A 17,548-nucleotide genomic window follows, 5' to 3' on the forward strand; every position below is an offset into this window, starting at 1 on the left:
CCCTTGCACGGGGAAGGCTTTCTCTGCTATCCTCCTGCAATCCTCGTCAGTCTAGCCACTGGTCTACATGCGGAGGGCATTGGTGTACAAGCCCGCAAATCGGGAGACCTCAACCCTGATTCGCTCCCACCCCTTCCGACACTCCTCCCCGGTGTATGCCTTTCCATGCGGGCAATCCCTCTTGTAGGCTGTTGCAATTTTAGCCCACATGTTGACGATCCTCTGATTGTTCGAAACGAGGGGATCATCGCAAACAGAGATCCAAGCCTTTGACAGTGCGACGTTCTCATCATCCGTTCACTTCCTCCGTACACCGTCGTCATCAGCCGGCTGCGACGACTCGCCTACCACCTTTTTGCCCTTCTTCTTCTTCTTCGGTGGGCCCCGACCCTGCCCCCGCCCCTGACCGACTCCCACTGTATCCCTGGGAGTGGCATCGTATCGATCGACTTGTTCCAACAACTCCTCTAAGCAGAAAGTCTCATCTCCAGTTAATTGAGTCTCCACTGGGGTCGATATGTGGGAAGACGCAATCAAAAAATCAAGAGTGGGCGATAGATATTGTCCCCCCCTGGCATCCCCTGCATCACGGGCTGCACCCCCGCCTGCCACCCCGGCATCATCTGCATCCCGGCTCCCCAACCGGGCATCATCTGCATACCAGGTCAACCTGGTACCCCCTGTCCGCCGCCCTGCGGCATCATCTGCTGCCAAGGGTATATGTTGTAGTACCCGTCGTCCATCGGCCCCCATCCCGCTCCCGCAGGTACCGTGGGGGTTTGAGTCGCGCTCGTCGTTGGAGTAGACTCGTTGTTGTTATCCATTCCGCGTTGTTGCTCTTGTACAAAAATTAAGAGAGAGAGAAAACTCGTTAAAACAAGTGGTGTGAATGAAAATGACGTGAAAATCGCGTATATATAGTGTTTCAAAATTTTAATTAAAAAAAAAGCGCTGGCCGATCGCTCACCGATCGCCAGCCTACAATGGCAGCGAGCGGATCGGAGAGAGTAAAATACTTTATTTTTTAAAGTGTTCTATGTTGATGAGCTTTCAAACTCAAGACTCATACTAAAGTGGTTATTGTTATTTGTATCAATAGGCCACACCTAAATCTAGGTGATAATTTTATATACATCTAAAAGTAATTTAATATTAAAATAGGCTTATAAATAATAATAATAATAATAATAATAATAATAATAATAATAATAATAATAATAATAATAATAATAATAATAATAATAATAATAATAAGAGTAATAATACTAATATATGGATAATACTTGTGAAAAAAAATTATGAATGACAAATAACAATTTAATAATTGGCGAGCAACATACATCAACTCGAGAATACTAATAGTATAAATAATTTCAAAATCAATACAACAACACAAATATTAACAACCACTTCATACAACAATGTCAGGCACGCGCACACAACAAATTCAAACGACGCCCATATGCCAAATAATACAAACTCCTCAAACGAAATCCGAAGATCACAAAGCATAATATCGTGGACGATGAGAACTGAGCATCGTCAACTCACAAATAAATGATCTCTAGAACTGGTAATTTAAAAGCTGAGAGGATATAGTCGATGTACATGCCAAGATTGAAGCATCGTCATACATGTTGCAAACTTACTCTCTGATTTAAAGTGACGAGAGCACGTGACAAATCTAAACGACAATCACCATTACAAGCAATGCAATGTATTTAAATTGGGTAATGACCACGAATAGCTAGAAAAGAAAATCTAAAATGACAAAAAAATCAATTTTTAATTTTGGTGCTAGTTACAAATCGTATAATTTATATGGTAATAAATTCAAATATTTTCAAGGTAATTATATTGCTGCAGTAATATAGTTTACTGTATAAATCATAAGGAAAAATCCAGACCACATTATTTAATTTAAATTTATTATTTAAAAAAATATCGTGAATCATCCATTTTGAATGAGACTATGAGAGTGGTCCGAGAATTGAACACCATTTTGAATGAGACTATGAGAGTAGTCCGTGATATTTTGTAAAAAAAAGGAAAAAAATGACCTAATGATATTTTGCATTTTTCAGACTTAAAAGATGCACACCATTTATATGGACCAATTTCAAAGTTAAACTTTTTTTAAAAAATGATTTGGAATTCATGGATAATGTAACGAAAAAAATATGGAATTGGTCATCGTTGTGGATTTGCTGTGACATCAATCTCACCAATTCAAATAAAACACACAAGTATGATCTATAATTCATCATCTAATAGGTTTACATCGTTGAGAATAAGTAGGTATGGGGTAACTTAAAATTGACTTGCTAAAACAGGACCCAACTAATTTGGGCTCATCATAAGTGAGTTTTAGATGCGACTATAATTTACATTTACATTAGATAAATGGCAATGTTTTGATGAGTTATATGCATTATTTGTTATTGATGTATAAATAATGGACTATTGAGAAGATATCTAATAAAGTGGTGTAGGGAGTAGAGTACTACTATACAATGGTGCTGCAGACTATCATCACAAAAAGAATATACTATGTCTAATGGAGAAATATATTTTCGAAACATTTAAAGGATAAATCGCCATATGTATAGTAGATTTTATTACCCTGTCTATCATTAAAAAACATTTGACTCAGTGGGGTTCGATTTACTAAATCCATGTACATCGCTACTTGAAATGTTCATGTGCTAAACAATTATTGGAGTAGTATATAATAACTTCTTCACTCCTTGTCCTTTTTTTTGATCTTTTCTTCTTATCAATAATAATTGAAATTGTGAAGATACAATCAACTGAAAACACAAAACTTACAAAAGAGGTTGTATATATATACGAAGGTTTAGTTAAACAAAAAGCAAAAATAGAAGAATATAAAATACTGCATTTTTTAATTATATGTATAGAACAAGAGTGATTATTGACACTATAACGTAATGCATTTTAGCAAAATATTTTCAATAATATATTTACTGACTATTCAATGATACTATTGGATGAATGATATAGTACTAGTAATACTTGAACAGTAATTAATTAAAAATATGAAGAAAAAGATAATTATGATTTCTTTATAGTTTTACAGTGGCAATTTCACTCAGTTTTAGATTTATATATCAATCTATCAAACTCCCTATAATCATCATTGTGAAGGAAAGATGACCTTTTTTTTTTTTTTTGGAGGGAGATGATGGTTAATTTACATCACTAGAATAAAATAATTTTGATAAGTTGGGTAGTAAATTTGATCCTTTGTGGAAGCAACGTTTTACGGATGAGATCCATAAATAAGGATGAGAAGATATGATTATTAAAAATAGCGTTGGTAAAAGGTGAGATATAATTGCGAGCAACAGATTGCAATGTGGGGATGACAAGCTTTTCTCAACTAATCCAAACCTAACAAAAAAAGTAAAGAAATAAAGTAAAATAAATAAAATATTCCCAACGACGTGAAGAACATGGATTTCATCTGGCGTGGCAAGAAGTAATGTGGTTGGAATTTAAGACGCATCTTTCCAAGCTGTTAAGACATTTTCTCACTATCCCAGATTGATTTAAATTATTGAAAAGGAAAATACTGAAATTTGAGTGAGAGTCTCGAAGCAAAGCACTAGGCAGGATCAATAGAATGGGATCCAAAGGCAAAGATGAGCAAAATATACATATCAGAACAATATTTGAACATAAGATCAGAATCGGATCGAAATTTTCAAAATTGTGCCAATTTTTTAAAATTTCCATTTCAGATCGAATTTAGTCCATTGTAAATTTTGATTTTCTAGATTAATTAATTGAAAATGAAAATATGAAATTCAGAATATTTACAGGAGTTTGATTAATGCACATAACAAATTTTAAGTGCAGGATGCAAGAGTGTTCGACAAAAGTATTAATATCAATATTAGTTTAACAATATTGGTCCAAGTCCAGACGTATGAGTAAAAAGTAAACTTCGTGTTTATTTATCATGGTTCGTGTGTACACTAGAGTGGCGCATGTTTATAGTAGTAGTAGTTAATTTTCATAGTGACATCATTTTCCCTTATTCTCACTCGATCGAGTATCCGCTAGCACCCTTTTCTTAATGAGGCATGCCCGCTAGTAATTGAATTCTACCAGCCATATATCACTGTCAGACGCATCAATTTTTGAAACAATATGTACCGTATTAGTATTATTCATAAGATCATATTATGAACCAAAATATGTGCAAGGAAAATATTTGTCTCCAAACTAATGTTTAATGACATTTATAATTACAAATATCAAAGATATTGTAAATATATCACTACAAAATTGATTAACACAAACTTTTATACTTTGCTACTAAGATTTATAACTATAGATGTGTCATTAAATACAAAATTTATAACCAAACCCTACCCAAAACTATGATAAAAGTTAGTACTATCATTAATCCCATCGGCAAATAATTAGTGCACGATCGAATAAAATCATAAATATAATATCATAATTCCCTAGGTTGAATGAGACGGTTCACTTTTTTTTTTCTCTAGAAAAAAAACTAGCGATTAATTGGACTTGTCCTGAAATAATTAAAAGTCACAGGCCTATCATTTACAACTCACTAAATAATCATGGCTTGAAAAAAACTAAATAGATAATCAAAATTTAGCCGAATTCTTTCTCTGTTTGTGCTTGTAGAATATATTTCTCTTCACTCATGAGTCTTGAGATATGAGTAGAAGCGAAGATACATATACTGATATACATGAAATTCATGGTTTCAATCAATCATCATTTATAATGAGCAATAGCTCTCATGGCACATGGCGGAGAGCGATTTCCAACTTTTTTTTTGTATTTTATAATGAGTGGTCTTTACTCCTATATGTAATTCATAAAAAAAAATTATTTTATGAGGAAAATAATTCCATAATTGTTGGAGGGGCCATCAGTATAGAATTGAGGGGATTTTTTCCACCAATTGCCTCATGTAGTCAGTCATGTGGTCATAATTTGTACCTCGTCTCTTTTATGATGCGGTTGGATCCGTGTACATTCAATAGTTTTATTAATGAATTCCATAAAATATTTCTAAACTTTTTTTCCAAAGTTATGGATTCAGTCTGATTTGATATGAGATAAATATATGAGTAATCTTAGAAATCACTTTTGAAAGATCCAACTCACTCATGTTATCTTGTCTAAAATTGGGGAAATTCAGTATTGAAAGTAGTTTCAAATATTTATAAAAGAAATACAACACACACTTTATTATATCCACAACAGATAATGAATTCAAGTTTCCTTGTTAACTCACTATTATTGTAGGGGTTGATGGTTAGAGATAGGAGTAACAGGGAAAAAAAATACAAAAGCTAAAATAATGCGGGTTACATCAAATTTAAGAAGATCATGAACAAGGTCCACTAACTTGGTTTTCCAAGGAATAAAAAACGACCTATGTAGATGAAGTATGCGACAACTTAAATACTGCAAAATAGTAAAAATGATTTTACCTAAAATTGAAAGTAGAAATGAACCACATTGGGAAAAGGAAATGATGGACAAGATATTTTCAAAAATAAAAAAAACAAGGGGTGCTCCGAGAATCGAACTCGGGACCTCTCGCACCCGAAGCGAGAATCATACCACTAGACCAAGCACCCTTTGTTGATTAATTTCTCATTTCAAATGTCTTTATCTATTTATGAAGACGATTATATAACCGGTTCTTCCGAAGAGATTAAACTATTTTGAGCAGAAATGGCTGCGCTCTCTTCCTTTTCCCCGCACCTATTACTGCACCGTCTTATCCGCCGCCCCGCCGCGCCATCTTGTCTCCGCGCCGCTGATATTTCCTACTCTCGCAATCGAAGTGCATCAGCCGCCGTATACTCCCAATCCAGAAAATCCTATCCTCTCCTCCGAGCTGCGCCGTCGTTCACCTCCTCTCGCTTAATCTTCTCCTCTTTCACCTCCTCGTCGCGCTCAAATGCTCAGCAGCGATTTTCAAGTGACGCAGTTTTGCTGGAGAATGTACAATTCGAATCGGAAGGGGAAATTGATCCTGCTTTGCTGGATAATTTACACACTGAATCGGAAGGGGAAATTGACGCAATTTCTGATTCTGCTGTTGCGGAGGTTTCGAATTCTGAGGTGATTAAAACAGCTCCTCGGCCACCTCTCCCCCCGCCGCCTCCGCCGCCGAGTCTTAGCGTGAAGGAGAAGAAGGACCTGGGTTCCTTCGCGCACAGTTTGGGGAAAAAGCTCAAGTCGCAGCAGGTCGGGAAATCGGGCGTCACAGACACTGTTATTGGCGCGTTGATTGAAACGCTTGAAAAAAATGAGCTTCTCAAGGTATTTTTTTTTTCTTTTGAGTAGTTTTTTTAATCCAGGCAATGGCTCTTGTGCTTTCTATCTGTTTCTTGCTTTTTGATTTTATCAAGCTAATTAAAATGATTTTGGTTAGTTAAAGGTTTCTATAAAGATGAATTTGATCACTGATGTAATGGTGTACTCCTTCATAATTTAATTATCATCACATTATTGTGCTTTTACATTAAACTATCTTTTTTCTAGTACTACTACTTATACTAGTAATTGTTAGTCTCATAGTTATGAACATTGTTTCTTCAAAGCATGTAATTTGCTCTCAATGTTTATTGGTGGCCAAATGTTTTGCAATTTTATTAGTAAGGATTTAGTTTGAACATTGATGAAACGCTACTCCATGATATTCCTCATTTGATTATTATACTTCTACAATAAGCTGTTTTTGTTCCTAATATTAGTATCAGTGTAATTGGTAATAACCATTCTTTCTTGAAGGCATGTAACTACTCTCAAATGCTTATTGATGGCCGAAAATCTTTTGCAGTATTTTTCTCATTTGACTTGAATCATTGCATGTTACAGTTGAAGATACACGGTACATGCCCTGGAGAATTAGAAGATGTGGTGAAGCAATTAGAAGAAAGCACGGGCTCAGTAGTCGTCGGCCAAATTGGTAGAACCGTGATACTCTACCGGCCCAGCCTGAGTAAGCAAAAAGCTGAGGAGAAAAAGAAACAAGCTCAGAGAGACCTTTTGAGACGACAAGCAGCATTCAAACAATCTCCTCAGGTCTGTTCTTCATTCCCACCGTGACTCGTTCTATTTATAGTGTTTTGAATATTAAAAGATCAAGCTGCGCTCTTTGTTTAACATATCATTCTCTGAATTTGTTGATACCTGTTGGAACTTCTCTATTGTTGCAACGACCTTTAAGCATGGTAAAGATCATATCTGCATTGTGATGTGTAGTCGGGTAGATCTCCTGAATATAGACATGGAAGATGTTTGATAATAATCTGCTGAGGTCTGTTTTATGTTCCCATCGAGATTATGTTAAGCAATTGTCACTGGTCATAGTGTTTTAAAGTGCAAAAAATGACGATGCATTTATTTTATCGTTCTCTGAGTTTGTGCATGACTTTAACAGCGTGGCAGATATCTTCTCTGCATTGTTAATTTTTTATAATTGTATAGTAGTGGTAGTTTTGATGAACTTGGACGCATACTTTTTTAACGTTTACTTGAGTTTCTGATTGAGTGGCCGTGCATGAAAATCACAGAGTAGGAGACCAGCAGCTGTGTCAGGGCAAGAACCAAGCTGGCCAAGACAAGCTGGTCGTGGTAGGCGAGGAACTAGCAGAGTATGAGGTACTGGTGCAAGTTTGTATATGTTGGTTGGGAGAGTATTGAATTATTCTCGGATTAGACGAATCAAAAATTGATATCGATCTGCAATAGTATTTCCAAGGGATGAGAAGGAGCCATTCTGATGTAGCTGGTTTTATTTGAGCTGATGAAGTGGTCTGAAATTGTCTTTTATAGTTCAAGGTCGAGAGCGTTTCTGCTTGAAAGATTTTTAGGATTCATGAAAACATAAAAATGATTGTAGAATTGGTTTCTTAAGCGTGCTGTGACTGAATTTATTGACCTAGAACATCTCAGTTGTTATATAGAGATGATATATTTACGCAAATTATTTACAAGCTAAACTGGATTGCGTATCAGTTTCCCAAAAACTAAAAGATATGTAACACAGTATTACGCATAATGTACTTCGACATTTCATTGATGTTTATACATTACACCAACAGGTTATCAAAGTAAAAACAAAACTACAAATACAACAGTTTAACATACAACAGCTAACGATCAAATGTGAGAAAGGAACTAAAAGACTACACCATGCGAAAGAGCAACTGCTTGTGCAACTCCTTCGCGTTTTGCCTTAAGTTCATAAGCAACAGAGTATGTGGTGGTGTTGAAAACAGCTGCAGAATTGACTAAGTATTATACAGATTTTAGCTTCCCAGTTTGATAATGGGACTGGGACAAGTCCTCAGAGTACAGAAACATGGTTGGCAAGGTGAGACGACGCAAGGCAATACAGAATCGCGACTGGAAGGGAAAAAGAGTTATGCCGTTAAAAGAAGATTCTACACCAATATAGAGCAAGTGTTGGAATGAATCACCAACTTACCCATTGGAAGGCAACGAGTGTAAACCAACATCCAGCTATACCATAACCACTGTTGCTCAAGAACTGAAGATTTACGAGAAGAGTGGGTTAACTGGTCGAGGGACTGGAATAGCCACTCATAACAAGAAAAAAGTAATTCAATGTTTAAATCAACTGGTGGAGAAACTGAGATACTTACCAGCAGGATAAGAGAACCCAAAACAAAGACTGCACTCATCGACATGCTAATGAATTTCAAGTCGCGTCCAGCCTGGATAGTTTGAAGTGTAAGTATGACAAAATATGAGAATAACAAATAAATTCTCAACTTATTCACAAGCTCTATAACTGATGCTTTTTAAGCATGTGTCCGTAATAAGGGAATATAAGTATAATAAAATTAAGATATCCCTTTATGATTAGAGATTCAGTTGATATAGGTTTTATATCCCTTTATGTCACCATCACGCTGCAGATTTTCCTCTAGTATCCTTGACAGTTGCAGTAAAGGTGGCAAATACGAGCAAAGACGAGGGACAGAAACTGAGTGCTTTCCATCAATACAAAATGATAACCCGTATAATTCTATGAGCCAACTCATCATTCTCCAAATGTAATACGTATTGACTATCATGTCTTACTGCATCTAGTGATCTATATATAGATTCTTCAGTTGAGGGAAAAATAAACAAAGAAAATAGAGGCAAGTACCATTAAAGAGCCCTCAAGGCTGTGAGTACCGGGTGTGATACATAGTGCAAGGAAGAAAGGTATCAGCACCTTGTGCATCTGCAACATACAACACAAATTCACTTACAACTTCAATAAATTTGAACGTATATACTCCCTCTGTTTCATGTTAATAGAGGCGTTTCATTTTCTCCACTCGTTTTCCAAAACGAGTGCAGAAAATGAAAACGCCTCTATTATGGCGGAACGAAGGTAGTACATGATAAGCCCAGCATCATGATTAACGAACCACTCTACCAAGGATATTTTACGTTAGCTTGCATATTAACATATATGGTGCATTACTTCCAATTCAAAGTATGTATGCATAACAACATAAGAATATGTTTAACATTAAATTTGGAAGGACAAACAGTACTATTTGAGCAAAAAAAAGGGGTTACTGAGGTGCGATACTCCACAAACAAGACCAAGGATAGGTGTATCATCATCAAATGATTCCAATCTCACCGATTTGATTTTAGGGTGATTTGAAAGTTTCTAGATGCTTCTACCTCCTTTTAACTTTAGCGGAACATAAAGAAGCAGATTCTTTACAAGATTCTGGGCAATTAACAGTAATCTACCTCAACACCTACACATGAAAATACTTTTGTATGCCTAGCATTCATATAAATGTGTATGTTGGTGAGTTTGTCTGTGTCAGAGGAGAGAGAGAGAGAGAGAGAGAGATTAACACACCTCTTGTATAACCTCAGGATCAGGGGAGAACATTTTAGGGAACAACCAAGGAATAGATACTCCGATTGATCCCAATATCAGTCCACTTACCACACCAATCATGAGTAGTGATTTCAGCAATGATTGGGCCTGTCAGTCCATATAAGCTTTTCAAGGGAAGTTTTATGCAATTGAATGGACAACTATTCTTGAATCAATATAAAAGTCAGAAGTGAGATATAAAAAAGATTTGTGACGGAACATGTTCCCTGTGAAGTTTGCAGAGATAGTAAAGTGAAGTAAAATCTGCATCTACTTAACCGAACGTTATAAAGTTGTGCAGCAAGAATCATAACCTTTTTTAAATTCCGATTAACTCCATATAACAGCTCCGGCATGAACGACTGGGCTGTTTGTGAAATAGGTTCACCAAATACAGTAAACACACCGTACACTTGCATCATGACCTAAATAGGAAGTCGGTACTGAGGCAAGTATGAATTATGTCATTATACAGAGAAGATTATTGACACATAATATAATGAAACCTGATGAGCAGCCAGAGTTTTGGTACCCTTGGATGTCGCGAAGTACACAAGTAGAGAGTAAAACATCACCTGAACTAAAGCATGTCAGAAAAGTAGCAGGAAAATAAGTGTGATACAGAAGTAGAATCAAGAAAGGCATGAAAAAACCTTTGACATCATTGTCACAAAGACTGGAGCTGCAAGCATGAATATCTCAAGGAGTTGATCTGGAGATGGAAGAGATACTGAATAGCCATTATATCCCTTATTATTCAGAGCTTCAATCATCATCCAAGATGCAACTACCTAAAACAACAGAAAATTAGATTCATATAGTTCACCAAGATGTACAGGTTTGGAGTCCAATGCATTGATGAGACTGGGAAGCAAATTCAGCAAACCTGAGACACCATTGTTGCCCATGCTGCCCCAGCAATACCATATCCTAAGAATCTGCATAAGATTATGTCGCCAATGCCATTAATAGCACTTGCAGCAACCAAAGCCTTTAAAGGTCCCCATGAATCTTTCATTCCTAAACTGTGTACAAAGACCTCCAGTTCAGAAAAAAAATATAACAACCGGCAAAAAAATGACTAAGGGACTACACTACGAAAGCTAATAAACAATAGATCAATTTCAAGATTTTGAATATGCAAAGGAGAACAGAAAGCAATGAGCCATACAATCAATTTGCAGGTTCTAGGTTGCTTTTTCTAAAACTACATCTCTTTAGGACCTAAACCTCCAATGATTCTTAAGTCGCAAAAGCCAGGACACTTTGCTCGTTTGAGTTTGCCTTATCAAGCAAAGCTAATAGCCTAGAACTATGATATTGCACACAAGTAGAAGACAAAGTCGTGAGGGCAATCCAAAAAGGTTTACACAATAAGATAATATTGAATAAAATCAAATTAGAGGCAAATTAGGCAATAATGCAATTAACCAACTGCAAAGTAAAGGACAAACAACGGTTCTAATTAATTTGAATTTTGAAACTTCACGAAGAGTAATTTAATCAAGAAAATGTAGCTAGTTAACAGTACTGACAGTCTGACACACCATCAATGACAATAACACACGACTAAGAATGATAGGGAACATATTCTCAAAATTAATATGCATGTGATGCAGGACCTTGCACTTTGAGCAACCCATCCGATCAGAACTGCTGGCCATGCTAAGCCCCGAATCTGGAAAAAGTTGTAGATTCCATAAATCAAAGAACAATTTTTCAACAAAGTATGGTCAAAAATTATTTTATAGATCCTAAAAAAAGTTGAATAAAGAAAGAGCATGCATTCTAGCAACTTAGCAATTAAGATTTGACAAGCAGGCAACTGATTTTGCAGGAGCAAGGAGCTAGATTTCCTGGATATGAATTACTGTTATGTAGAGCTAAAAACAAAGAAGAATGAACTAAAGGGATCACAAGTAAATGCTATGAGCTGCTGTTTAAGCATTTGAGTTAATTTTCTCCACAGGTTGTCAAGCCTCCCTTCAAGGTAGATAACTCACTCACAATACTATGAATTAAACCGTAATATGTATGACTGCAATCCATTTAGAACAAGTTTCACACTCAAACAAGAGTACAAGAAAACACTGCCAAATGCAAGTAAGACAAATACTCCTATGAAATATCTATGGACAAGGGCCAAGGCTTGGGATACAAGCAGAAAACCTGAACATATGTGTTTGCTGCAGCTATGATTTCTGGGTTATTTGCCCCTGTAAAAGCTGGGATATACATGAAATAAATCTATCAGTACAATTTAAATCTCAAAATGTAAACAGCATTAAAAGCCAAAGATTTCTTCTTTACCGGTCAGCCCCCAAGTGCCGAAGCACCTCGTAAAGAAAAGCATAAAAATGCCACAAGCCAATCCAACGGATAGCAAGTTTGATATCTTGTGCTGCACCTCATCTTTATCCTGCACCACTTCACATCTCATCATGCCAGTACAACCGGATTCCGAGCTAAACAATAATAATACCAATATACAGACCTTGCTAGCAAGAGATGTAGCAACTAAATTTGAAGTAGCGATTGAGAGAAACATAAACACATAACTCGTGTAGTCACAAAACACCGTTCCCGGCCCTGCAAAATTCCCAACCTAATCAACATTTGATTCAAGGAATAAAGTCAAACTGAAATATACCACAAACAGCGCCACTAATTGTATAAATCAAACGAAAAAATAAATAAAGGTAATAGTAGAACCTAAAGCAGCGAGCTCAACGGAGCTGCATTGGCCAATAACAGCAGTGTCAATCAAACTCATTAACGGTGCGCAAATCCACAACCCTACTGCCGGTCCAGAAAACTTGGCAATTTCCACCATCTGAATCCACAAGCTTTCATTCTCAGATAGTTCGTCAATGTTGATATCGGAAGTCTCTTCGGATGGCTGCGTTTCCTCCACTGCAGCTAAGCTCTCGTCATCTTCTTCTTCAGTTGGTGAGGTTCGAGCAATGCTTTCTGCAATTTCATTGGTCGGAGAGATGCAATTGGAAATTAAAATTCGGTTAATTTTTTGCTCCGAAAATCGGCGGATGGGTGTAGTTGCAATGGAAACTCGATTGGATCTGCTGTTTAAGGTTCGTGGATGAAGATGGTAGGGATGGTGAGTTGGCGCCCTTAGATTCATGCTGGTTAAGAGAGAGAGAGGGGCGCCAAGTGATGAGGCGGGTGAATGGAAGTTGGAAAGCAGAGCTGAAATAACAAAGAAAATGAAGTGTTTACTTCTCTTCGACTGTATACATTATACCCAAGACTAGTGGTAGCATCAACGGGTGTTGACATTTTTTATTATTATTTTATTATCTGTTGTTATTTTTAACGATCCAGATCATAGTTTAGTTTGTACAATATTTAGAGTTTGCATTTGATCACATCCCAGAAACATAGGAGTCGGCAGAAATAATCTAGTGAGATGCTATATTCCATTTTCATTATTCCATTTTTTTTAACTTTTTCCATTATTTGACTCCAGTTTACAATGGAATTATGGATCATGGATGGAATAATTACTAGATACTGGAAAATGATAATTATAGGAGTTTTTCATGGCGCATATGTGTTTTTTAGTGAGTTTTAGAGTATTTCCATCCGTGCTTTTAGCTAAGAGCATAGAAGTAGACTCGGATCCACTTTTACTTCTTCTCCTTAGCTAAGAGCACAACACCCACATCCGTGCTCTTAGCTAAGGACAAGCTTAAGGGTTCCACCGTTCTATTATTCAATTTAAATAAAAACATTTCCACAATATTAAAATGCATTAAAAATACCCGAAATAATATTACAAATTACAAAATAATTAAAAATTACATAATTAAAATCCTAAAAATTAAAAATTACACAATTAAAATCCTAAAAATTAAAAATTACACAATTAAAATCAATAAAATTAAAAAGACGCACTACTCGTTACCGAATTTCGCCCAAATGTGATTGATTAGATCTTTTTGTAGCTCAGTGTGGGCTCTTGAATCGCGCATTGTGTGTCTTCTTTCGATTCTCCCGTTCACCGTCGTATGCACACCTCGGCGTGGGGGAGACCTCGCGGTTGAGCTTCCGGCTTCATCCTCGTCGTAAAAGTTAGCCGCAATCGGTCCTTCGTCAGCTATAATCATGTTGTGCAAGATAATACACGTGTACATGATGTCGGCGATATTCTTAACGTACCAAAGCTGAGAAGGGGACTTCACAATGTTGAATCGACCTTGAAGGACACCAAAAGCTCTTTCGACGTCTTTCCGAGCAAACTCTTGACGCTGCGCAAAAAGAATCCGTCTTTGCTCTTGTGGATTGCTGAACGACTTCACGAAAGTCGACCACCTTGGGTAGATACCATCGGCGAGATAGTAACCCATGTGGTATGCATTTCCGTTGACGGTGAAGTCGATCGCCGGTGCTACACCATTCAAAACATCATTGAAGAGGGGTGAAGAATATAACACGTTCAAGTCGTTGTTGGATCCGGAAACACCGAAATATGCATGCCAAATCCATAGGCGGTAGTCGGCAACCGCTTCAAGGATAAGCGTTGGGCCGCCACCTTTGTGGCCGCTTAAGTGTTGCCCCCTCCAAGCAGTCGGGCAATTCTTCCACTTCCAATGCATACAGTCAATGCTGCCTAGCATACCGGAAAAACCGTGGACTGTTTCGTGAAGACGAAGCAACCGTTGACAATCGTCGGTGATGGGTGCCCAAAGGAATTCCTCGCCGAAAGCAGAACGAACGCCGTCGCAAAAATTCTTTAGGCATAGGATTCCAGTTGACTCACCGACCTGCAAATACTCGTCGAAGAGGTCAGCCGTTTGCCCAGTAGCAAGTTGTCGGATGGCACAAGTACACTTTTGCAACGCCGTGAGACTTTGCCGACCGGTTGCGTCTGTACCTTCTTGAAAGTATTCAACGCGGGTGGACAATGTGTTGACAATACTCATAAACAACCATTTTGACATGCGAAAACGGCGCCGAAAGTAATCTTCTGGATACCGCGGCTGGTCGGAAAACTAGTCGGCAACGAGCCTTTCATGGGCTCCCTCTCGATCACGAGGGATGTAGCGACGTTTTGCTCTAGTTGGTTGAGGAGGATGGGCGGGGGTATTGGCGGCGACATAGGCTTCATAGGCGGTACGATATTGTTCATAATATTCTTGTTCTTCGCGCTCCGCTTCCGCAATGAGATTGGTGAAATCCATTTTTGAATTTTTTAGAGAAAGTTTGGTGAGAGGAAGATGTAGATGATTTAGTATGAAAAAGTATAAATGAGAGATAATGTGATGTGAAAAGTGGATGATGAATGTGTGTATTTATAGATGATTTTGGTATAAAAAAAATAAAGAAAAATCACAAAAATCCAAAAAAACGTCCATAAACGGCTATTTTTTGGGAATCCAAAATTTTTTTATTTATTTTTTGGTATTATTTTGAATTATTTATGAATTTTTGAAAAAAAAAGAAAATTCGAATTTACCAACGGCTATGCCGTTGGCCAATAAGAAGACGCCACGTAGGGCTGCTCAGCGGCACGGACGGACAGCTCGCAGCGGCGGACGGACGAGCTCGTACTCAGCGGCACGAACGAACAGCCCACCGCTGCAGATGTTCTTATTGGGAGCAATATGAATGCTTTCAAAACTGTATTTATATTTTATTTTAAGTTATTAATTCAAAATGTAAATTTGTTATGCTGATATTAAATCGAATCATAAATTGTGTTACTCTAGTAGTTGGATAAAAGGTAAAGACTTTTTTTCCAAACGATATTTGAACCTAATTCTTACGTTTATCTAATTAGGAAAGTGTTATACTGCTAACTCAATACTTGCTAACTATAATTAAATAATAATCATTAGATATTCAAATCAAGAGTCTAGATCATCGGTCTCGAAATGTTAATACGACCAATCAAAAATGTCAATAAAGATATTAAGGTCTATTTACAATAAATTAGTTGTAACCAATTTTTGAAAAATATCTCATAACTTTAAAATGATATAACTTTCTCGATTTAAATTACTTTTTTGCACAACATATATCAAATTAAAGATATTTTCATAAGGATATTCTAACGAGATCTCACTTGCATATGTTCCGATGTCAAAATTGAATTTTTTTTTTGAAATTTTTCATAAATTTCATTAACAACTTTATATCAATACACAACGCATAATATGTCAATACAATACTTGTACAATGTCAATATGAAATTGTATTGACATTTGTCATGGCTTTGTGTTGATGTATTTTATACACTGTATTGACATTGTGTTTCTAAACCCTAAATTTGATAGTTGCTATTATCTTTTTTAATATTAAAAAATAAAAAATAAAATTACACATGACAAATTGTAGACCACAAGATTTCTAAAATTCTATAATCTTAAATTAATTGTAGTTAGCAACTAAATGATGAGTTAGCAATAGATCACTCATCCATCTAATTAAAGGATAATATTCAATGTAGGGTAGTGATCAATTGCTAACTCATCATTTAATTGCTAACTACAACTAATTTAAGGCCATAGGATTTTAGAAAATGCGTGGTCTACAATTTGCCACGTGTAATTTTCATTTTTATTAATTAAATCGAAAAAGATAAAACAAAAATAAATTAAATTAGGGTTTTGGATGAAAATGTCAACACAATGCTTTAAGAATGTTAACACATTGCTTATATTGACATTCTACATGTATTATATTGACATATTTTATATAGTATATTGACATTTCTGCTTGTACGAAAAAATTAAAAAATTTTGAATTTTTTTTCAAATTTTGACGTCGGAACATATGCATGTATGACATCGTTGGAATCCCTATGAAATTATCTTTAACTTGATATATGTTATATGAATTTAAAGTTTTGGGAATTTTTTTTAAAAGTTAGTTATAACTAAACATGTAGTTAATTGACATTAATACTCATATTGATATTTTTTGGAATTAATCATATAGCCTTATTGACGTTTTTCGTTGATCGTAATGATATTTATGAATTAATGATCTAAGCCCTAATTTGAATATCTAATGGCTATTATTTAGATGGATGAGTGATCACTCTATCCCTGAGAAGATAGAGTTGCTGGCAAATATGGTCTCTATTTATATAGAAGATGAAAAATTATTAATTTTGGTATAATTTTATATTTTTTAATATAATATATAAAATATATATCAATTAAAAAAATAATATCGACCAATGAAATTGTGCCATGTGGCAAAATCTTATTGGATGATTCATCAACACATTTGAAAGACTAGACGGTCGCTGGTTGGCAACCAACCGACCATGCTCAAAGAGAGAGCCAAACCACCCATTTCAATTTTTTTTAATTCCAAAATAATGTGGAGGCCGACCACCCCCACCAATAAGCATGGTCTAAACATTTACGGTATCTCTTAAATTACGTGCCAAAATGAAGTGTCTCAGCCATAGGTATCTATAATAGTATTAGTGTAAAAGTAATATTTTTCTTTATTTTTCAGATTTTTTAATTGAAAAAGTGGGATTTGTCCATTTTTTTTAAAAAAAATCTCATTCGACGATCAATTGGTATCTCAGGAAAATCCGCTGCGGGTGTTAATGTATTTTGACTGCAA

At 36.0% G+C, this 17,548-nt stretch overlaps 2 protein-coding genes and 1 non-coding gene across 3 annotated transcripts; 1 reads left to right on the forward strand and 2 right to left on the reverse strand.

Moving 5' to 3' along the window:
* Positions 1-5,579: 5,579 nt before the first annotated feature.
* On the reverse strand, positions 5,580-5,651 carry TRNAP-CGG (transfer RNA proline (anticodon CGG)). The gene has a single exon. It is a non-coding gene; the product is annotated as a tRNA-Pro (tRNA).
* Positions 5,652-5,726: 75 nt separating this feature from the next.
* LOC125188181 (uncharacterized) lies at positions 5,727-8,027 on the forward strand. The gene is made up of 3 exons (XM_048084938.2): positions 5,727-6,342; positions 6,901-7,107; positions 7,599-8,027. Exons 1-3 carry the CDS (start codon positions 5,749-5,751, stop codon positions 7,683-7,685), a joined length of 888 nt encoding a protein of 295 aa, XP_047940895.1. The 5' UTR covers positions 5,727-5,748; the 3' UTR covers positions 7,686-8,027.
* A 49-nt stretch (positions 8,028-8,076) lies between these two features.
* LOC125188180 (MATE efflux family protein) lies at positions 8,077-13,170 on the reverse strand. The gene is made up of 14 exons (XM_048084936.2): positions 12,659-13,170; positions 12,441-12,535; positions 12,257-12,365; positions 12,116-12,171; positions 11,569-11,624; positions 10,833-10,971; positions 10,600-10,737; positions 10,453-10,521; positions 10,261-10,371; positions 9,926-10,054; positions 9,206-9,283; positions 8,694-8,765; positions 8,516-8,578; positions 8,077-8,433 (listed from the first exon to the last, which is right to left on the reverse strand). Exons 1-14 carry the CDS (start codon positions 13,083-13,085, stop codon positions 8,326-8,328), a joined length of 1,650 nt encoding a protein of 549 aa, XP_047940893.1. The 5' UTR covers positions 13,086-13,170; the 3' UTR covers positions 8,077-8,325.
* Between the last annotated feature and the right edge of the window lie 4,378 nt (positions 13,171-17,548).

Source organism: Salvia hispanica, chromosome 5 (genome assembly GCF_029641045.1).
Source record: "Salvia hispanica isolate PSC_SH4W2 chromosome 5, Shi_PSC_v1, whole genome shotgun sequence".
Classification (NCBI taxonomy): domain Eukaryota; kingdom Viridiplantae; phylum Streptophyta; class Magnoliopsida; order Lamiales; family Lamiaceae; genus Salvia; species Salvia hispanica.